The sequence below is a fragment of the Oryctolagus cuniculus genome, chromosome 11 (genome assembly GCF_964237555.1).
Source record: "Oryctolagus cuniculus chromosome 11, mOryCun1.1, whole genome shotgun sequence".
NCBI classification, from domain to species: domain Eukaryota; kingdom Metazoa; phylum Chordata; class Mammalia; order Lagomorpha; family Leporidae; genus Oryctolagus; species Oryctolagus cuniculus.
The window spans coordinates 90,805,678-90,829,249 of record NC_091442.1 but is presented as its reverse complement, the minus strand read 5'-3'; the positions used below and the strand labels follow the sequence as shown (position 1 = coordinate 90,829,249).

The 23,572-nt window shown below is 38.4% G+C and overlaps 2 protein-coding genes across 8 annotated transcripts in view; one reads left to right on the top strand and one right to left on the bottom strand.

Moving 5' to 3' along the window:
- TMTC3 (transmembrane O-mannosyltransferase targeting cadherins 3) overlaps positions 1-22,057 on the bottom strand; it is a 49,931-nt gene extending 27,874 nt beyond the window's left edge. Inside the window, exons 1-6 of one of the 2 annotated variants that reach the window (XM_008256872.4) lie at positions 21,840-22,057; positions 11,398-11,614; positions 7,640-7,858; positions 5,968-6,067; positions 3,903-4,018; positions 3,312-3,484 (exon numbers count right to left, since the gene is read on the bottom strand). In XM_008256872.4, coding sequence (XP_008255094.1) covers positions 3,312-3,484; positions 3,903-4,018; positions 5,968-6,067; positions 7,640-7,858; positions 11,398-11,595 — 806 coding nt within the window. In that variant the 5' untranslated portion in view covers positions 11,596-11,614; positions 21,840-22,057. The remainder of the gene's footprint in view (positions 1-3,311; positions 3,485-3,902; positions 4,019-5,967; positions 6,068-7,639; positions 7,859-11,397; positions 11,615-21,839) is intronic. The other variant, XM_002711378.5, reaches the window with a different exon arrangement.
- A 147-nt stretch (positions 22,058-22,204) lies between these two features.
- The window catches only part of CEP290 (centrosomal protein 290), a 91,108-nt gene continuing 89,740 nt past the window's right edge, over positions 22,205-23,572 (top strand). For 4 of the 6 annotated variants that reach the window (XM_070052680.1, XM_070052676.1, XM_070052679.1 and 1 more), the window contains exons 1-3: positions 22,205-22,473; positions 22,865-22,994; positions 23,142-23,219. In XM_070052680.1, the coding sequence (XP_069908781.1) occupies positions 22,893-22,994; positions 23,142-23,219 (180 nt within the window). In that variant the 5' untranslated portion in view covers positions 22,205-22,473; positions 22,865-22,892. Of the gene's footprint in view, positions 22,579-22,864; positions 22,995-23,141; positions 23,220-23,572 lie in introns of all 6 variants that reach the window. The other 2 variants (XM_070052677.1, XM_070052675.1) reach the window with 1 other exon arrangement.

The following is a 23,572-nucleotide window of genomic DNA, read 5'->3' as shown; positions in this document are numbered from 1 at the left end:
AGTTTAAAAGACTAGAAGAAATATTTTCCAAATAACTTAAATGTATTCCATAACAAAGCTCAAAAATATTGATAGAAAAATATTAAAGTGTAATTCATATATGTGTGACATCCATTCAAAAATTACTGGACATGTAAATAAATAGAGAAGCATAATTCTTAAAGAGAAGAAATCAATGATGTAGATGATCCAATTTGTGGACAAGGACAATAAAACAGTAGACCATGCAAGCATGGGAGATAAAAGGATGGGTTAACATTTCTGAAAAAGATTAGTGAACTTGAAGATACAGTATAAGAAACTATCCAAAATAAGAGTGGGGAATAAAGAGACTGGGGGTGGGGGAGGAGGTAGGGATAAACAGCATTAGCGCAGTAGCTTCAAAAAGTCCAATTATACAAAATCCAAGTTCCAGAAAGAGAGGTGATAGTACAAATATTTGAAAACCAGCTAAAAAATTTCCAAAATTCATACAGCAAATTCCAAGAAGCCCAATTAACCTAAACAGAAGAAACGTGGTAATATATGAAACAATGAAGAGAAAATATTAAAGGCAGGCATAGAAGGAAAGACACTTTTTGAAGCATAAAGGTTGACAAAGAAATTCTCATTGAAAACAAAGCAAGCAAGATGGTAGAGCAAAATTTTAGAGTGAATGAAAAACAGTCAATGTAGAATTCTCCACCCAAGAAAAAGGTAAAATGAAAATATTACAGGCATGAATGCTACAAGAATTCATCAACAGCAGACTGGACTATCGAGAAATATTAAAGAAAACTCTTCAAGTACAAGTAAAAGTAGCACCACAAAAATCTTGATCAAACAAAGGAATGAAAAGCATTTGAAATAACTTCATTGGCTAATATAAAACACCTTTCTAGTGTTTCAATTCTAAAAGATAATTGTTTAAAGCAGAAAGTAGTAAAAAATATATTGTGTGACTTAAAATGTATGCTCAGAAAAAATGGTTACAAATAGCAAGGGACGAACTGATCACAATGATATGACAATGCTACATGTTTATATACTTACAAGACAACATCAAAACACGTGAACCAAAATTGAGATAATTGCAAGGAGAAATACAGAAATCTACAATTATAATTAGAGACTTCAATATCCCTTTCTTATTATCTGATAGAAGAAGTCAACAAAAATCACTAAGGATATAGAAGACATAATGCTAACTTTAAAACCTAACCAATTTGCAGATCATTATTTTTGTTGTGGCAGTTCGTGGGTGTACAAGGATACTTCAAAAAGTCTGTAGAAAAACTGAATTAAAAGGTTAAGTTATTCTATCAGCTAGTATTTGCAGACACTATTCTTGTTTATGTGATCCCTTTGGTTCTTAGTCCTATCATTATGATCAATTGTGAACAGAAATTGATCACTGGGACTAGTGAGATGGCATTGGTACATGCCACCTTGATGGGATTGAATTGGAATCCCCTGGTATGTTTCTAACTCTACTGTTTGAGGTAAGTCAGCTTGAGCATGTCCCAAATTGCACATCTCTTCCCTCTCTTATTCCCACTCTTATATTTAACAGTGATCACTTTTCTAGCTGATAGAATAAAAAAGGGAGAGAATGATCCAACATGGGAAGTGAGATACACAGCAGACCCATAGAATGGCAGATGTCCTAAACAGCACTCTGGCCTCAGAATCAGCCCTTAAGGCATGCGGATCCGGCTGAAAAGCCCATGAGAGTATTTCAGGCATGGAAAGCCAAGACACTCTGGGGAAAAAAAAAAAAAAACCTAAATGAAAGATCTCCACGAGTGAGATCCCAGTGGAAAGAACGGGTCATCAAAGAAGGAGGTACCTTTCTCTGAAGGGAGGAGAGAACTTCCACTTTGACCATTCCCTTGTCTAAAAATTATCATAGTCAGTGAACTCAGGGGGCTTCCATAGCCTTGGCAGCTCATGACAAGAGCCTAGGGTGATTACTGAGGCCATAAACAAGAGTGTCAATTTGTTAAGTCAACAACAGGAGTCACTGTACACTTACTCCTCATGTAGGATCTTTGTCCTTAGTGTGCTGTACATTGAGATCTAATGCTATAACTAGTACTCAAACAGTATTTTTTTTTTTTTTTTTTTTTTTTTTTTTTTTTTTGACAGGCAGAGTGGACAGTGAGAGAGAGAGACAGAGAGAGAAAGGTCTTCCTTTGCCGTTGGTTCACCCTCCAATGGCCGCCGCTGCAGCCGGCGCACCGCGCTGATCCTGGCAGGAGCCAGGAGCCAGGTGCTTTTCCTGGTCTCCCATGGGGTGCAGGGCCCAAGCACCTGGGCCATCCTCCACTGCACTCCCTGGCCATAGCAGAGAGCTGGCCTGGAAGAGGGGCAACCGGGACAGAATCCGGCGCCCCAACCGGGACTAGAACCCGGTGTGCCGGCGCCGCAAGGTGGAGGATTAGCCTATTGAGCCACGGCGCCGGCTGCAAACAGTATTTTTCACTTTATGTTTCTGTGTGGGAGCAAACTGTTGAAATCTTTTCTTAATGTATGCTAAACTGATCTTCTGTATATAAAGAGAATCGAAAATGAATCTTGATGTGAATGGAAGGGGAGAGGGAGTGGGAAAGGGGAAGGTTGCGGGTGGGAGGGACATTATGAGGGGCAAGCCATTGTAATCCATAAGCTGTACTTTGGAAATTTATATTCATTAAATAAAAGTTAAAAAAAAAAGGTTAAGTTAATTTGGTGTAAAAAATTTTAAAATCCATGCATAGGTTTTTTGTAATATGTATTTCCCATGAACTTTTTTTTTAAAGATTTATTTATTTGAAGTCAGAGTTACACAGAAGGAGAAGCAGAGAGAGGGAGAGATATCTTCCATCCGCTAGTTCATTCCCTAGATGACCACAATGGCTGGGGCTGTGCTGACCCGAAGGTAGGAGCCAGGAGCTTATTCCAGGTCTCCTATGTGGGTGCAAAGGCCCAAGACTTGGGCTATCTTCTACTGCTTTCCCAGGCCATAGCAGAGAGCTGGATCAGAAGTGAAGAAGCCAGGACTCAAACTGGTGCCCTTGTGGGATGCCAGCACCGCAGGCAGTGGCCCAACCCGCTATGCCACAGCACTGGCCCCTTCCCATGGACTTTTTGAAGTACTCTCATACCATGTCTGCCAAAATTTATCAATTCATATATTTTAAACCTATGCACTTAAAAAATATATCGACTGTACCTTAATAAGTCCATTGAAAACAGTGTAAATCAAATGCTCTCTGGAATACTTGTGATTATTTAAAATTCAAAGTTAAAAACACAGAACAGAAAAAACAAAAAGAATCAGAATTTCCTACCTTGTGAATACTGGAAGCTGGGACTGAATAACCTGGACTCTAATCACAACAAGTAACAGTGTACTGAACATCAAGACAATGAGTTTTATTAGTGTCTGCAGCATAGAAAAGGGAATACTACCCTTTCCACGGATAAACTGTCCAGCAGTAGTACATAATAATGGCAAAGTATACTGAAAAGAAAAAAAAACGTTTTAAACAAGTAATACATTATAAAATATTTTGAGTAATGTAAAAATTTTTAATACAAGAACAAATACAAAATGAGTATAATCACAAGATCAATATGGAATGATTTACGGAACTGATAACAAATAAAACTCAGTAATCTTATCCAATAAGGAATTACAATCTAACATTATTGCGTACTTCTCCAAATTGGCTAACAATTTCACTATCAAAATTTGAAAAGCAATTCTTAAATTACTAAAGATGTCTTAAAATGCTGAGTAAAGAATTCTCAGTGGGTATGAGCAAAATATACTTGTTAAATGAAAATCTTTGGCATCTTTATTGGTAAGCAAACTGTTATGAAAATCCGACCCAACTAGGACAAAAGAGAGAGACAAGGAAATGTCTGTTTTTCCTTACCCCCTGGGCAACGAACACCTCATACACACAGCAAATTCCCACCACTGTTATTCCTTGTTCTTTACACAGTGTTGCAACAGCCACTAAAAACACTGTCAGTGCAATTGGAGTCCACACTGCAATTTAAGGACAGAGACAAATAAAACTATATTAAACAACCTTATAATATTAAAAAAGATAAGTTAAATCTTACTTGTAATTCCATATCCATATGTGTTATTCCCTATTGGCTCATTCTTTCTACTTTAAAATACATTTATATTTCGCATGTAATATTTTTTTTTCTAGGTAAAACACTAAGATATATATTTCAAACAAAACTTTTGTGTAGACAAAAATTATCTAACCAAATATTAACTTTAAAAACAACGGTAGGTGGTGAATTTGGTGATTCAAAGAAGTATATAAATGGGACAACTATGTGATGATGTAGGGGAAGAATAGTCAGAGAAAAAAAAGTAAAGGCAAGCACTTCACTTGTTTGAAAATAGCAAGAAGGTTTGGTTATCTGGCTATAGTCCAACAAGCTATGAGACCAATGGCAAGGGATATGGTTAGAGAAGTAGATGTGAACCTGAATAGCGTACTGCAGGTCACATTATTTTCTGATTTATCATTTTTGCCTTGTTTAGGATGGTATGTAAAGAGGCTACTGGGTTGTCATTCCTTATTAGTTACTGACTAACCTCTTACCACATGATAAACTGGGTAGGTAGGGACTATGAATACCCACATTTTATATAGATAAACTAAAGCACAGAGAGGTTAAGTACTTTGTCCAAGGTAGCAAATGGAACTAGTAAGTAAGGAGTAGAGCTGGAATTTGAAACTAGATACTTTGAGTCCAAGCTCTTAACCACTATGACATGCTGCCACTCAACTGTCTTAAGGCATAATGCACAGCAACAAAAGGCAAGCCTATTCTTATTACCACCAAAAAATATTAGAATATTTGGCTCAGTCACTTTTTTTTTTTTAAGACTTACTTGTTTATTTGAAAGGCAGAATTACACGCCGGGGGGTGAGGGTGAGGAGGCTTCCATTTGCTAGTGGCGCTGGGCTAATCTAGAAAGTTAGGAGCCAGGAGCTTCCTCCAGGGCTCCCACATAGGTGTGCCGGGGCCCAAATACTTGGACCATTCTCTGCTGCCGTCCCATGAACATCAGCAGGGAGCTGGATTGGAAGTGGAGTAGCAGGGACTCATGTGGATCGCCAGCACTGTGTGACAGGCTGTGGCTTTAAACTCTATGCCACAGCACCTGCCTCAATCATTTATTTTTTAAACTTTAGGTTACATACATACAAAATTAAGCTACTTATCACAAGACAATAAAAACAAACAATTCAGAGCTAAACATTAGAATTAACCAAACTAAGGTTAAGGTCATTATGTGGAGTCCTTTTCATAACTACTATGCCCACACACTAAAAAAAAAATTTTTTTTTTGCCTGGAATTGGTTTCTGGCAAACCCAGGCATCGTTAGGATTAATGAGCTTATGCATTCAAAGCACTTTTCAGGGCTGGACACAAGGTAGGAGCTCAATAAATAGCTGAACTCTGATCAACACATATAAAAAAAGTTACACTCCAGCAGAATTTTAACTTTGCCCAAACAGTAGCACAGCCTACTAGCGTTATTTATTGAAAGACAATTGAAGTACTAGATCTTGTATCATTTCTTAGAGATTAACAGTCGATGGAACCGGGATTAACTCTAAAATACTTATATTCTAGGCTTGTTTGATTTTTCAAATTAGATCATGTATGAGGGAACTTCAAAAACTCCCTGAAAATTGAATTAAAAGATGTTTATTTTGGTGCAAAAAGTAGCTGAAATCCACATATATTTTTTCATAACATGCATTTAAAATATAAACTACATATAACTTCTAAAAATACTGACATATTACTTCATATTTCCATGCATGCTGAAGAACACTATATAAACCGTAAGTGTAGCACATAATATTTTACAAGAAGCACATGGGGTAAATAAAAGTTGATCAAATTTTTTGAAATTTATTTTTATAGCTATCAAAACATATCAGATGTTAGACATTTACCTATGGAATTATCCGGTCCTTTTGATTTGGTATATGACAAAAATGCAGCTAGAAAAAAGATAGATGACAAAAGTTCTGCTCTTCCTACAACACCTGTTACCTAGAAAGGGAAACCAGGTGGGAGATTAAGTTCATGTTAATGAAAAGAATCTTGAAAAATTATTATAATAGCAAAGCAATTCAATTAGCAACTAAATTCTTTAACTTTCAAGGCGCATTTCAAGGATATTAAACATTCTTTGGGTGCCCTCAGGTGGTGAATTTGTGTATTTCCACAAAGAAATTTATAACAGTTTTTAAGTTATGTTGAAATAATGTAGACTCACAGGAGACCACGAACATGTACAAAGAATTCCTGTGTATTCTTTACCAGTTTCTCCCAATGATAATGTTTTACATAATTATAATACAATATCTACAATAGTTCTGAACTTACAAAAGGTACTTGTAGCCTATTTTTCTAAAAAGACAAGTACTCTTAAAAGTATTTATACTCAGTAAGATACATATATGTATCTATATATGTATGTAACTTTCAAACCTAACATTTCCAAAGTGTTTTGATTTTGTGGTAAAATGTTTTATTTTTATTTTTTTTAAGATTTATTTATTTGAAAGTCAGAGTCACAGAGAGAGAGAGACAGACACATACACAGAGAATCTTCCATCCACTGGTTCACTCCCCAAATGGCCAAAATGGCCAGGGCTGAGCCAGGCTGCAGCCAGGAGCCAAGAGCCTCATCTGAGTCTCCCACACAGATGCAGGGACCCAAGATCCTAGGCCATCCTCCGCTGCTTTTCCCAGGCCATTAGCAGGGAGCTGGATCAGAAGTTGGGCAATCAGCATTTGAACCAGTGCTCATATGGGAAGCTGGCGTGGCTGGCAGCAGACTTACCCACTATGCTACAATGCCAGTCCTGGTAAAATTTTTTTAAATTCCTACCATTTTTTTTAAATGTATGGAAAATGTCTGCTAAACTACACTCCAAAACATTCAAGATAGTTTGTTGAAGAAATACACAATCCGCCTCCAATAAAAACACCTATACATACCTTTTACTTATAACTTAACAGCTTACAACTAAGCAAGTCTATGCTCTGGTTGGGAGTTTTGGAGTTTCAAGCTTATCAAGAAAAATAAAATAATAGCTTGAGATGTCTTGTTGGGAAGGGGTTGGTGGACATATAACAGCAATGGTGGAGATAACTCAGAATTCTGACATACCTGGTAATGAACTAGAGTCTCATCACTTAATAATATGTCTGCTTATATTTGTATATATTTTGATATATTTTCATTCTTAAATTTGCCTGATTGGTTATCGTTGCCTGCCAATGCAAGTATTGGCAGATTGGCAAATAATATTTAAAATCTGTATTGAACAAAAAAGGAACTGTATTTATTTATATTTTATATGGCTAACTTTAAGAGATTACTTATACCTTATGTTCTTGAATGAATAAACATTTAGGTTTCAAAAACGTAAATTAAAAAATTTTATGCAGTAGATGAGACTGTGGTATCAGAGAATTAAGATTTATTATATCATTGTAAGAGTCTCCAAATAGTTGCATTAAAGTCATGTTAAAGCTTTTTTCTTGAAATATATATAATTATAGTCACTGAGTAGGATTTATAAAAAAGTAAAATAAATCTAAAGTTTTACTTACTGCTTCTGTGTGTATTGGGTGCACTGTAAAAAGTAGAGCAGCAACCACACTACTCCTGTTGTCCAGAAAAAGCTTACAGACTTTAAGAAATATCACACTGACCATAGCATGAAAAATCATATTTAGGAGATGATATGACATTGGTTTTAGTTCACTAAACAGATAATTTAAGCGAAATGTCAACACTGTTAAGGGACGGTAAGACTTGTGGCTTCTCTCCTAAAAGGAAACATAATCAATAATTATTAAAGTATCTCGGTCCTTCGGAGTAAATAAAATAATCACTGTATTTTATATCAAAGATACTTACATTTGGCTAACTACAGTAAAATAAATAAATCGTCCAGGAATTACAAACATAAAAGAAAGCTTTATAATATTGTTTTCTACTTCCTGAGTCCTAAAACAAAGTAATTTCTTCCCTGGTATATGAGTATAATGGACAGAGAATTAATAGCAGAGGAAGAATATCTGACTATTAATTTATCTTCAGTACAGATTAAAAAAAAAAAGATTAGGACAATGGTGGTATTGCTCAAGTATGAGCAGCATAGGATTCTCTCCAAGGCTTGCCTTTCTATCTAATACATTAAGGCAAAAGTGTATGTAACCTGTGAATAGATTTTTCAAAAGCAAACATAAAAACAGAATGTTTATCAGTTTGGTTTAAGCATGGCTGTCTTATGAAAAACTTCATAATGTAGTAAGTGTGAATATATTAAATTAAAGTTCCCCAAATCTTACACAGAACTAAAAAAAAAAAATTCTTAGAATATGAGACTATACACTTCTATTCTATCTTCTGTTGGCAATAAAATGAATTTTATGTGAAATACTGAAGTTCCTTATAAATTAGAAGTTATACTTAGCTAAAGTACTAAAAGTTTTTACCAAGACAAAATTCAAACCAGATTTATGAATAAAACACACAGTTCAAAAATACAGATAATATACTAGTTACTTTTTTTTTTTTTGACAGGCAGAGTGGACAGTGAGAGAGAGAGAGACAGAGAGAAAGGTCTTCCTTTGCCGTTGGTTCACCCTCCAATGGCCACCACGGCTGACGTGCTGCAGCCAGCGCACCGCGCTGATCCGAAGGCAGGAGCCAGGTGCTTCTCCTGGTCTCCCACGGGGTGCAGGGCCCAAGCACCTGGGCCATCCTCCACTGCACTCCCTGGCCACAGCAGAGAGCTGGCCTGGAAGAGGGGCAACCTGGACAGAATCCGGCGCCCCGACCGGGACTAGAACCCGGTGTGCCGGCGCCGCTAGGCGGAGGATTAGCCTAGTGAGCCGCGGCGCCGGCCACTAGTTACTTTTTGTAGTCTTACATAAAAACCATTCATATTCAGCTTCTTTGCTTTTCTAACTCTTACCATATTATGCTGTAACTCTCTGGCACAAAGGTACAGAATTAACTTACTTCATCTACTAGGGAACATTAGGAAACACAGGAACAAACATTTCCCACTTCGAAATTAGGAGTATCTTAATATTTCTATTTGTATTGACTATATACACCATGGTAAGCCCTCTATTTAGAATGTTCTTTCCTGACTAATTTCTATACAAAATTATTTTTAAGGTACTGTCCTGAACTGACATAATTTGTACCACGAAGTAGAAAATGATGCTAAAATCCTTCAGAATGGCTGAAGTATTAATGTGGCTCCACTGGAATATATTTGTCAGGTGAAAGGATGAAGTCAGAAAATGAAAGGAAATGTGAATTTTTAATTATACTATATATAATCGCTTGATTAGGCCCATTTGATACGGCATATGCCATAGGTAATGACTATAGTTATGTAATTATTTGCATAATTCATTAGAAATCTACTTAAGACTTCACTGTGATAATCGTAGCTTATTAAATATTGAGTTATTTTGTGAAAATACAGTAAAATAGAAAACAATTACTCATAATATTAGCTGGCAACAGAAGATACAAGTATGAATATAATAAACTGATTAGCTAACATTCTCTGCTCCTTAACACAGGGATGGCAAAAAAAAAAAAAAAAAAAAAAACCACAAACAAACAAACAAAGTAAGATATCTGTGGGAAGTTACCTTAACACAAGAGACTTTACAGGCCAAATGTGAGAACAGTATGGTTGACTATAGCACAGTGGTTCTCAGCATGACTGTACCATCGAATCTCTTCTCTTTAACCTCTCCTCCCACCCAAACAACAAACAAGAAAAGCAAAACAAGCAAAAAATATCGATGTTCCACATTGCATCTGAGAGATTATTTGAAATAATAGGCTTGGGTAGAACAGTAATACATTTTTAAAAAATGTCCTGGGTCAACTCTACTGAGAAGTCAGAGCTGTGACCCACGGAACCAACAGTAAATGGAAACACTGAAAGGCTCTTGAGAGCCCAAAGACCCAAATGGTAATGTTAATTCATTTTAGAAAAATGTTTGAAGCCCAAAATGTGTCTTTCTCCATTCTGAGTATACTCTTATGAGTCTTTTTAGCCGGGTTGTTATGGATGCTCTGAATAAAATTAAATTTTTAATCTACAAAGCAGAGAAAAATCACAAAACAGACCACTGATATCATAGTATGTTTACTTTTATGAGGTCTTTTAATCTGGCCAGCTAAATTTTCAGTTCAAAATCCCAATATGAGTAAAATATATCACCACAGATACTAACTAGTACAGGAGAACAGATACATGTTTCTAAAGTTCTCTGGGGGTTGGGGTCAGGTGTAGCAGAAACAAAACTGTCAGGAAATAATATATAAAAATGCAATAGTTGTGCATTTTTGGATAAGCCTAGGAAGGCTACAGAAAAGTTAAGGCTTGCTTATTTAGTAAGAAAAAATTACTTGGTGCTGGTGAATAATTCCCTCCCTGCCCTTGCAAACTTTCCAAATTTGGGGAATGGGGAAACAGGTCATAAATGATTGAGAGGCAAACTATTACAGAGTATTATACATTATGTTTCAATAACAATTTATTGAACGTCTGTGCAGTAGGTATTATAGATGGAAAGTTAATTTGTATATTTATTCTCAGGGTATTATTCTCTTTTATACATCAAGAAAATGACTGTCATCTAAAAGCTATATTTCTACCTGTATCACACAGCTAATAAATGAAAGAATTAAAATTAAAACTTTATTTGAATGGACCCAGGTTGACAAGGGTTTACCTCTAAACAATTTAACACTGTCCTTAAAATAGCTATTGCCAGAGTAAAAAATACCCTCCTGAAAACAAACAAAACTTTTGGATTCTAAATATAAAACCTAAATAACTATTAGGTAAATAAAATGAAAAAAGAATTTCAACTTTTTATAAGCTTTTGTTCCTGCAGAGAAATTGACAATATGTGTATTTTTCATTTTAACTGCTAAAATCTATTTATACTGAAGCTACCACATTTAAAATGGTTAAATATATCACAGTCATTTCCTTTGTCTGACTCACAAAATAGAAAAAAGAAAAATAGTCAATGAGCAAGAAATAGACTTTATTATACCTATTGCTCTCCGTACACATTTGGTTCTTACACAAATATATTATTTTTAATAAAAGAAAGCCAAGGTACACAGCCAAGGGAAGACTCAAGTATTCCTCAAGGAAGATAATCACATCTTCAACTTCTTGTCCAACAAATTATGCATTATTTAAATTGGGGGGACTCCCTAATTGCTATGACAATATTGATAAAAAATTAGGAGTAACAAACTACCTCAATATTTTAAAATCTGATATACACACAAATAATATATAAGTACTTACCTCAGACATGGGGGTTCCCCAGAAATCATTCTGAAATAACGTTTTTAGGGGTGTAGATGGATGTAGGTCTTTATTATCCAGGATTGCTGAAACATCATCAAAAACAAAACCACAAAAGAGGCTGTTCCAATAGCAGGCAGTAACCACACCAACTATTAAGGTTATTTCTTTGAGGTTAATGTCAGCCATGTTTTTCATAAGTACTTGTGGAGAAAAACTGGAAAAAAAAATCACAGAAGATTGACAAACTAAGCAACACATTTTTTCCAAGTACAATTTTAGTAGATGGATAATAAAACAAAGACTGTACGTTAATTCTGCCAGAGAAAAGCTCAGCTCCAGTGCCATACACCTTTAAGAAGCAAGAGCTGACTACCTCTCCACATTCCTAACTCAAGGCAGAACTGCTTCTCATGCACATTTTCCTACCTCTAATACAATGCTTTATTTCACCAATTAATCTTTGGTCCTAGGTCTCTACCTAAACAGACAGTAAACTCTTTATCAAATGTCACAGGTCAGGCTACCTGGAAAGTGCACATATAGAATACAATTCTTTGTATATGGGCTCTGAGAGTATCTAAATAAATCTTTGTGGAAAAACAAATCCTTGACAGTGAGCATGGTTTTTCCAAAATATATGTGGAGCTTATATTTTATTAAACAAAATATAAAAATCAATTTGAGGGTCTAAATTTAAAGCCTGTAGCTTCGCTGAGTTTGGTCAAAAGCCTTGTAAAAATATATTTCTTGAATGCCTTTTGACTAGCTGTACACCTAGCTAGTTAACTATAGTTCCATTAATCCTCACTTTCACCCAGATTGGTTTGATTTTTATTATCTGCTTGGGCCTTAGGGGCATGAATTTATGATGCAGATCTAAACCATGATTTTCCTTTTACTTATTACAACAAAAAGAATGGGTTTTATAAATGACAATTGACAATTTAGTGAAGACAGCTTTAGAAAGGATTTAGTGAGGGAAAGATTTAGATGAGAATTATAGTAACTGGAGAATGTTGAAAAAAAATCAACCTTACAAAACTTGGAAAATACTGCGAAAAAACATGGTGTGGCTAATACTAATGACACTACTCAAGCTTTTTTTTTCAGAGTACTTTCCAAATTTTGTACAGCTATAGAACTGTGTGATAAGAAATCTGTTATTTTAATCTACTATTTTTGTTGTTATTTGTTTCAGGAGTAACAAGAAACTAATAAGTCATTAGTTATTAGTCATAAGTTATTATTAAGTCATAAGTCAGAAGATCTGAGATCAGAAATGAGTCTATAGGAGCTCTAGTCAGATAAAAGAGGAAGAATATTTATTAATATCAACATTCTGTGCAGCAGTGAAAAGTCCTACCTGTGTAGGGAGGGTGGGTTTATATTAAAATCAGATGCAAAATTTAGATAAGAGTATCCATACAAAGGTTATGTAATACATGGGAAAGCATTAATGTATCTTTTAAGACAGGAAGACCTCCGGATATATTAAAGAAATGCAAAACTCAACTCAACAAAACAGGAAGGGAAATCAGTTTACCCTTTGAGAAATTCAGTTTATAACTAAAAGAAAAATTATGTAAGGGCTTATCTTGAGTCCAGAAGTGACTGGTCATCTCTAATAGACATGTATACTTCATAACAGATACAACGGCTGGTGGTGCTTCTGTTTAAAGAATGGAGAGACTAGGCCGGCGCTGCGGCTCACTAGGCTAATCCTCCGCCTTGCGGCGCCAACACACCGGGTTCTAGTCCCGGTTGGGGCGTCGGATTCTGTCCCGGTTGCCCCTCTTCCAGGCCAGCTCTCTGCTGTGGCCAGGGAGTGCAGTGGAGGATGGCCCAAGTGCTTGGGCCCTGCACCCCATGGGAGACCAGGAGAAGCACCTGGCTCCTGCCATCTGATCAGCACGGTGCGCCGGCCACGGCGGCCACTGGAGGGTGAACCAATGACAAAGGAAGACCTTTCTCTCTGTCTCTCTCTCTCTCTCACTGTCCATTCTGCCTGTCAAAAATAAAAATAAAAATAAAAATAAAAAAAAGAATACTTCGTGATTCCATTCCTGTATGACTTCTGACAACTTTCCTAACCTCTCGGTCTTTCATTAAAAAAAAAAAAAAAAAAAAGAATGGAGAGACTAAATATGCACTTGGCTTGACTACTGCCCAATCCCATGCTAAAACAACAGACAAGATTTTTTTTTTTAACTTTAACATTTTTATTTGAAAGTCAGATTTACAGAGAGGGAGGGAGGGGGAAGGAGAGAGAGAGAGGGAGGGAGAGGGCGAGACAGAGACAGAGAGAGGGGAGGGGAGAGGGAGAAAGGGATAGAGGGGGAAAGAGGGGGGTGGAGAGAGAGAGAGAGAGAGAGAGAATGAATCCTCCACCCTCTGGTACACTCCCCAGATGGCTGCAATGGCCAGAGCCCAGCCAGGTTGAAGCCAGGAACCAGAAGCTTCCTCCAAGTCTCACACATGGGTAGCAAGGGCCCAAGCACTTCGGCCATCCTTTGCTGCTTTTCCCAGGCCATCAACAGGGAACTGGATGGGAAGTAGAGCCGCTGGGACATGAACTGGTGCCCATGTGGGATGCCTGCATTACAGGCAGAGGCTTTTACTCGCTAAGCCCCAATACGGGCCCCCAGACAAGATTAACATGGGGAAAGTACAGATTTCACAAAGACAAGAACATTTGGAGAACAGAACATTGCAAATTTGGGGAAAAGTAAGAGTAGCTTAAAGGAGCCTAGGAAAGTAAATCCTAAGCCAACAAAGAAAGCACAAAAGTTTTTGATTCCCACTACCTCTGCCAGAATCAATTCCAAAACTTGGTGCCAACAAGTGTAGGAAACAGAGGTAGGAGTAGATGGAATGTTAAAATTTAGATCTTTTTCTCACTGGATACAGCCAAATAATCACCCCTTTTACAGGAAGACACAAAACTGCAGATTTCTTCTCTGGAGTACTTAAAAAAGGGTATGTCTGACATGGAGGCACCAGGGGAAATAACAGCCTGCTTACGCTTTATGTTGAGACTTCAGTTCTCTTCCACAACAAGGCACCGAACTCTACTTAGTGTACAGTTAGTCTTATCAGTATAAAGTAAACTCAAAGTAGATCACTGTAAAAATTAAGAGGGAATAACAGAGGAAGAAGGAGGAAGAGTGGGAGTGTGGGCAGGACGGAGGGTAGGGTGGGAAGTATCACTGTGCTCCTAAATCTGGATATACAAAATACAGGAAATTTGTTTATCTTAAGTAATTTTTTTAAATTACAACACAATAAACAGGGACAAGATTCTAAAAGCTTCCTAAAATAAAGCAGCTTTTATACCAAAAATCAGACATCAAAACTTTTTTTTTTCAACCAAGAAATGCTGGAAACTGGGAAAAAAAAAAAAAAAGAGAATAAATGTTTCTAATTTCTGAGGGACAGTAATTTCCAACCTACAATTCTATATTAATAAATCCAAATTTCCTGAGTGGGAAAAAATACAAAAATTGACAATCATTCAAGGTCTTAAAATATTTATCTCCAATGTCCCGTTTCAGAAATCTAGGAAAAGAGATACTGCAAAAAAAAAAAAAAAAGGAGTGTATTAAGAAACAGACAGATAAGGAAATCAGGGAATGGAATTCAGCACAAGACAGACAAAGGAATGACAGCCATGTAAGCAGGCCTGCCAATCGATCTATTTTGGAGCAGGTCAGAATTTCCTGAACAATGGTCCCAAGAAGATAGAACCAAAAGCATACCTGATGTGTTTAAACATGCTGAGAACTATTATACTGTTAAACTGTTGAAATACATATACACATATATCTATATACATACATGCATCCACACATGCATCCACACACATGCACACACACGCTGTAATTCAGAAAAACAAGGCAAGTGAGGGCATCTATCATTAGGTAGGTAAAAAAAAAAAAAGTCAAGTATTGAATGGGTTGGAAATCTTCTTCCCATAAATAACCTCAGTTGCCTGGCCTGGTAATGCCAATTCAGTTAGGCTGACAAACTGTTATTTGGTTAACTGCTCTACCCACAGATAAGTTTAAACTTCACAGAAGAATCTGATGTATTGGAGACACTGATACATTTGCTTCATAACTATAATATTTTAGATACACACAATAGTAAATTACTGACTACACAACTTCTGGATTTGGGATTTTTAGTTTAAATGTGTAAGACTTTAGCTAGGTTTACAAACAGTACTGGAATTTTTGTAAGAATTTGGAGTTGCTATAATTTTAACTTACCAGCTTTATAAAAGTTAAGTACTAGGAATGGTTTGTTAGGTCAGGTATCTGAAGTACTAAAATGACTGCAGTTTCAAGTCAAGGGTAATTTGGGGGGCAGCATTGTGGCAAGTGCTGCCATTTGGAATGCCAGCATCTCATAACAGAAGGAGGTTGGAATCTCACCTGCTCCACTCCCTGCTAATGGGCCTGGGAAGGCAGCAGATAATGGTTCAAATAGTTGCGTTCCTACAACCCATGTGGGAGACCCAGATGGAGTTCTGAGCTCCTGGCTCTGGCCTGGCCCAGTACCAGCATTGGAGTCACTTACTTGGGGAGTGATCAGCAGATGGAAGATCTCTTTTTCTGTCTCTCCCTGTTTTTTTATTCTGCCTTTCAAATAAATAAATAAATATCTTTGTTTTTAAAAAAAATGCAATTTAAACAAATTATAAATGTAGCTGATTTCAATTTGAATTGTAATCAAGAAAAAAAGTATGCTACTTTATAAACAGAAAAAGATTTTCAGGCAAATGTTAAAGGTTGAAAGAATATAAGACTACAAAATATTAACTTAATAAACTCTCATGGATCCAATAATTTCTAATTATGGTTAATGCTATTAATTGGGTATGGTTTAGGTTATGTTCCCCATAAAATCATGTGCTAGAAACCTGGTCCTCTTTATGGAGGTGTAAAAGGGATTAAACTCCAGGAATTGAGGACCAGTGGAAGATAGGATACTGGGAAGTGGAGCCCAGTTAGTTCATGAGAGCAAATTATTAAATACAGTAAGCTAAAAAGAGCAAGGCTGGTCCCCTCTGGTTTCCTGTCTCACTGTACAATGTCCTACACACACTTCTGCCAGTATGAAGCCATCTAACATGAGGTCCTCACCACAGATGAACAAAGGGGGCTCAGTGATCCTTCAGCTTCCCAAATTGTGAGCTAAGTAAACATTTTTTTTTTCTTTATATAAAGTATCCAGACTGAGGTTAGTTCATTACTGCAACAGAAAATGGTCTAAGACAGGTCATAAAAAATTATAGTCACTTCGAGTTGCAAACAGTTTCATTTGGTAACTGAAGTGCTCAGTTCTAATGTAGTAATCAAAGCTTGATTTAAGTTTGTGGAATGTCCTCTCTCCCTGGCTTGAACTCACTGTAAATGAGAAACGTCTTGTATTGGAATGGGGAATTGATCTGTTCTCTTTCTTCAAGAGGCAGTACATGAAGTTCTCGTCATGGTTTTTGAACACTATTATGCTAGAACAGAATGAAGAGGGAAGAAAGAGAGAAAAAACTGCTGACTTGACTACTATATTCTCATGGATGTTTCAGGGTTTTCTGGGGGAAAACAGACAAAAATATGTCTTGAGGGACTGTCAGCTGAAGCACTCTTTATCTTGATTCCATCTGTATTCCTTCCTTGGAACAGGGCATTCAACTTTTCATTGCTGAGGTCTGGGTGTCACCATCACCCATCTCTGAACCTTACTCCCAGGTGGCTCTCCTGGGGAGAACTACAGTTGACTGTACTACTTGAGCTCCTGAGCATGCACCAGAACTAGTGCACTCTCCCTGTCTCTCATATTAAGCTCCTTTGCCCCTTTATAAACTCTGGTTTACGAAGGAGTTTAAGAAGCATCAAGTGAGTTTATCAATGAGGTGTTAAACTTCACTGAGTGCATGACATTGCACAGTGTTTGTTATTCAGGGCAGCTTCATGTGTCGACTTGGCTAGGCTACCGTATTCAATTAAGCTATGAAGCTATATCCGGCAGAGGCACTTGGCATTTGCAACCAGCTCACTTGAAGATTAGCCTTCATAATGTGGATGGACCTCATGGAATCATTTCAATCACTTTAAAAGCAGATCTGAGGTTTCACTGAGAGGAAATTCTGTCTCAAAAGCACACTATGGAGGCTAGCACTGTGGATAGAAGGTTAAGCCTCCGCGTGCAGTGCCAGCATCCAATATGGGCACTAGTTTGAGTCCCAGGTGCTCCACTTCCTATCCAGCTCCCTGCAAATGTGACTGGGAAAGAAGTGGAAGATGGCCCTAGTACTTGCACCCCTGAACCCATGTGGGAGCTCCAGTTGAAGCTCCTGGCTCCTGCAGCCATTTGGGGAATGGAAAAAAAAAAAAAAATACATGCCTTTCAAATAAATAAGTAAATCTTAAAAAACAAAACAAAACAGCGATATCAGGTCTTGCTGGACAGCTTGTAACCTGCCAGTCTTTACAGATTTGGACTTGTCAAGCTCGGGGTTCTTGACATCAATTCTTTGATATAAATATCTTCATCTGATATTACTTTCACAAGCATATGTGACTTCAAAATATAGCAAAAATGGAATGAAAAGATGTTAAAATCTGCATGTAGTTTTTCTTTTTTTTTTTTTGACAGGCAGAGACAGAAAGATCTTCCTTCCATTGGTTTACCCCCCAAATGGCTGCTATGGCCCGCGTGCTGCGCTGATCCGAAGCCAGGAGCCAGGTGCTTCCTTCTGGTCTCCCATGCGGGTGCAGGGCCCAAGGACTTGGGCCTTCCTCCACTGCCCTCCCGGGCCACAGCAGAGAGCTGGACTGGAAGAGGAACAACCGGGACAGAATCGGCGCCCTGACCGGGACTAGAACCCAGGAGCCGGCGCCGCAGGCAGAGGATTAGCCTAGTGAGCAGCGGCGCCAGCCTGTACTTTTTCATAATATGCATTTTTCATGACCTTTATTAGGCCCTTAATGTATGGAATTTCCATATTTTTAGTACCAAATAAATTCATTTTTTTATTCCACTGCTCCAGAACCTTTCTGAAGTACTTCTGTGAATGCGTGTTCTGCTGGTTGTGCTTGGGGCTGGAGAGTAAAAAAGAGCAGCAGTTAGCTTTAAAAGCCAATTCCTGATACTTACGGTCACTACAGTAGCCCAGATTTCTGTAAATGGTGATCTCAGGACAGTAAGAGAGAAAATCCCAATGTACATGTTCTTTTAAAGCCTCAGTATACAGCATATTTTTTTTAAAAATCATCTATCACGAAATGTGAGAAAGAATGCAGAATATGGAAAAGATTAAAAAATGGCCAAGAAAAAAAAGAACTTTTTAAAAGATTTATTTATTTACTTGAAAGGCAGAATTACAGAGAGAGGGAGAGACTAACTGAGGGAGAAAGAGATATTCCTTCTGCTAGTTCACTACCCTAATGGCTACAATGGCCAGGGCTGGGCCAGGCCAACGACAGGAGCCTGGAGCTCCATCCAAGTCTTTCACGCAGGTACCAAGTACTTGGGCCATCTTCAGTTGCTTTCCAGGTGCACTAACAGGGAGCTGGATTGGAAGTGGAGCAGCCAGAACTTGAACCAGCACCCATTTAGGATGCCTGTGATGCAGGTGGCAGCTTAACACTCTGTGCCAAAATACTGGCCCCAAGAAAAAAGAATTTTTAAAAATTTCCCAGGGGAATGTAATATGAGAGAAAAGGAGAGAGCAATGTGGTTCTGTTGAATGCCACAAGCTCAGTTAAAGAGCCATTTTAAACTCTATCCAAAAGACTCATCCTTGTGCCAGAGGCTGGGAGCTGGGACGATAGAAGATGATACCAGGATAAAGAGGGAAGCAGACATGAGTCACTGAAGGCCATTATGGTAACATACACTGCTATTTGTTGTAGAATCTTACAGTTTTTTCCTAGGCATACAAACATACTCATTGATGCATATAGTTCAAGTGGATGCAAGCAGCGATTTATGTTTGCTCAAAAAAAAAATGATACTACATATATGCACAAAAACTCAATTACAATCAAAATCACTCATAAGCTACATTAAAGAGTTACAAAATATATTCCTTTAAAAGAACTGTATTGAGTGCTTACTTTTTGTAACAATCTAACAATACAACTGTGGAAAAGATGAACCTATAGGAAAATTCTATTTGACTTTGGGAATATTTAACCTGGAAAGTTCTCTCAATTCAATTTCCAGGGAAATCGGCAAAGTCCTCCTAATTTCATTACACTATCTTATATAATAAGAGTAATCTATTATATTTTATTATCATCCTAAAGTCTGTAAAACTTGGTTTGGCCTGCAAAGTTTGCACCATCTGTATTAACACTGACTCCTACTTATGTTTCCAGTCTCCTCGTGTGGAAAGAAGGCAAGTACCTGCGTGTTGCACACCTGTTTCTTGTCATGAGAGGAAGGCAAAGCAAACCTTACTATTCATTGTGGATACTAAATGTCTCATGATTCTGCTCTCCTTTAGACCTGGGGAAAGTAAAGTTAGCATTAATTTCCCCGAAAAAGAATGGAACTAACATCTAAGGACTATATATTGACGAGTACAGATAAGAGAGGTATGATTATATAAGGCAAGGCTTTCTTCTTAAGTGATGTTGCTCAGATAAAACTGTTCATAGAATCCCAGGGAGGAGAGAAGGCAGGTCTAGGCAAGTGTTTCTGTGAATAAGGCCATTTATAGCACTGTCACAGAACCTTCTCCATTGATGAGAACTGATGTAGAAAATTTAATGAAAAGTAATGGTGGGTAATAATATTTAAGCAAGATTTTGCCTTTAATCAAGATTGTCATTGAAATCTTGGTTTCAATCTTAGCTTCAATTATTTGGAAATCACTTAATTTCTCTGAAACTTTTCTCAAGAACAAAAAACGTAAATGAATAGGAAATAGCAGTTACAGTCAATGCAAACACAAGGTGCAGCAGAGAAAATAACAGATTCCCATCATGAAAATAAACTTGTAGTAGTATAAGTACTGTGTGATACATGAGGAGAGTTCAAAAAGTTCATGACAAGTAGAATCAGTTTATTTTGGTACAAAATATTCATCCCTAGTTTTTTTCTAACATTTTTTCCATGTTCTTTTTGAAGACTCCTATGTGTTCAATAAATATTAAATTTCTATGCTATTCTCTTAAATTATGAATGAAAAATACTGAACATGAAGAATATTGCAAATCTGTGAGTAAACCAAGTTATAGGATTAGAATATGATGAGACTGAGTTAAAATAGCTAGAACGAAGAACAAGCATTTCACAGACCGGTTCTCAGAATGCCTGGGGTGGCAGTATGGTAGTTAAGAATATGTCCTCCATCTGTGTTTAATCACACTCCAGCATTTAAGTCGGAGCACAGGACTTAACCTCTCCCAGCCAGTCTCTAAACTTGTATGGAAAATGAGAACAATATGCACATATTTTATTGGACAGTTGTGAAGATTAACTGAAATGGTAAATGATATTTGACATAAAATCCTTCCTAAAAAGAGAAAACAAAATTATCACTCCCATAAATCTAATAAACGTCTTTAAATGTATCCCACAAAATGAGTATGTTTTTACTTCCTAAGGAGTTATTCTTTTTTCACCCAAACACGTGGTTTAAAAAGAAATCTAAGTCTGGAGGGAGAAAAAAACCACCCCTTCCCCCGCCCAAAAGATGAAGAAAGAAATCGTACTTATTTTTAAATGGAAAATTTACTGTCTATGATAGCAAACAAACAAAAAAATCAAAACCACACAGGAGTTTAAAGAACAAAAGACGAAGATGAGAGGCAGTGGTCCAGTTAGCTGGAAACGTCATGTAGATTTTCAGTCTACGGCTAGAGTTGACCAACGCTGTATCCTAACCAGAACGGCTCAGAACAGCAAGAAGAGCACAGCTTGCACGAATCAGAGCGGCAAACACCTGCCAAGCGGGTTCACAGAAGACCACCCTCAGTGACCAAGCAAGCGACCGCGGCAGGACGCCTTCTCTCCACCCCAGCAGCGGTCCGGGCAAGTACTAACCTGCTCTCTCTAGAGCCCTGTCTCTACGCTCACGCATCTCCAATCCGCGGCGGCAATGCAAGGGTGCTGCCTGAGGCCAGCGGGATCGGGAAGGTGCTGTCCCCTCCTCAAGTCTCCCCTCGCCCCCAAACCGTGATCTGGGCTGCGCGGTCTGCGCCCCGCGTACCAACACAATGCTAACACCAAACAAGGCTAACACAAGCTTTCCTTCTAGCGGAAGGCAAGCTGCTGGGTGCCGCCTGCCAAGGCCCAAGGAGGAGATGGGGCTTTCCCACCTCTTTAGACCCTGGTCCAGCCCTTCGGCCCCAAGGGTAGGAGCTTGTTTAAACCGGGACCGCTCCCCTCCTTCCCTCCCCAGTCTGTGCCCTACAGCCCGACCTTACCCAGGAGCGTTTCCACCAGGGAGATGGCTCAAGGAAACCTCAGGAAGGGAGGCCCAAAGAGTGACGCCACCGAAGCCACAGTCATGGTTTACCTCGTTCAGGCCACCAGCGCCGGCACACCTCAGCCACGGCGCCTCCCGCCTCCCGGCTCTTCCTCCGCCTCCCGGGTAGGGTCGCAGCCTGCCGCACTGCACACCGGGAATGCCCCGCCTCCCTTCCTCAGAGACTTCAATTCCCAGCATGCAAAAGTCTCAAGGCAGAATTGCATCCTGGGAGTTGAAGTCTTTGTCTCAAGCCTTGTCTTGGTCCTTAACCCTGTGTTCAGGGAGTTTGGCGGGGAAATCTAGACGTAAAGCATCAACCACAGTCGTGAAATGTAGGCTTTCTTGCATCCGGGGCTTTGTTTCAGTCTGGGCTGGGTGGGGAATGGTGTCGCCTAGTAGCCGACGCCGCCTTTGCCTGCTGGGAGCTAGTTGGCGGGACTAAGAGTTCGCGTGGAACCGCGCTAGGCAGCAATCGGGAGCCGGGTGGGGTTCCGCTAGGTGGTTCGATAGATGAGGGACCACCGCTGGCTGTCAGGATTGGTCTAGGTGGATGGATCATTGCAGACGGAACAGCGTCTCTTCACTAGCAGGTTCTTTAGCCTCAGGGCCCATATGCAACACCCAAGCTACCCCGCCCCTCCTCATCTCTAGTCCGCAATCCTTCTGCCTTCTCTGCTCTAGTCCCGGTTTCCCTGGTACAGCTTTACTTGTTTCGGTCGTTTATTTCTGCATTTTTTTAACTCCCAGTTTCTACCACTCAGAATTAGGGGTCATTTTCAGTTTTGCAAACCAAACAGCTTTGTTCTGTCTGCATTGTCGGTAAAGGGCTTGGAAGAGGGGGCCCAAATCAGTCCTGACCTGGATTAGTTTCAGCAAGGAAGCTGTCGTATTTTATTTAGCCAGTACAATATCTGACGCTTTGTGGCGACTGCAATAATGCTGTTTACAATGAAATGCTAATAACCGCCTGTTTTGTTACAGAAGGTGGAACACAGTGAAAGAATTCAAGATGCCACCTAATATAAACTGGAAAGAAATAATGAAAGTTGACCCAGATGACCTGCCTCGGCAAGAAGAACTGGCAGATAATTTATTGGTTTCCTTGTCCAAGGTGCTTAATTGATAAATAATACATAGATATATGAGTATACATGCAACTTCGATTAATTTAAGTTGTCCCTAAAATCATTGAATTGTACAACTGGAAGAGTTCTTGTTTCTGAAAACTTATAAAATGGTTGATTTTCTGTGCATTTAGGTGGAAGTAAATGAGCTAAGAAATGAAAGTCAAGAAAATGTGGTTCATCTTTTCAGGATTACTCAGTCACTAATGAAGGTTTGTATGCAGTAGATCTTAATAGTACCTTGACCATTAGAGGAAATTTAAGAATCTTTTCTAAAATAATCTCTGTGAAAGCATGTGGTAATGTTGGGATCAGTGCTCAAGGATGAGGTATCTTCAAATAAGAATGGAATACAAATAGAGTGTAAAACATTGATGGTGTTTACTCTACAATTCCTAAAAGAATATGTATGGAAAACAGAAATGGTATGTTTAAAAATAACATAGAGGCACATATTCTGAGGCACAAATGAAAACATGCGGACATTAACTGCTACAGAAATTTTGTCAAGGGTAGAAATGGTTTAAGATGGGAGTAAGACGACTTCATGGAGGACAAAAACTGA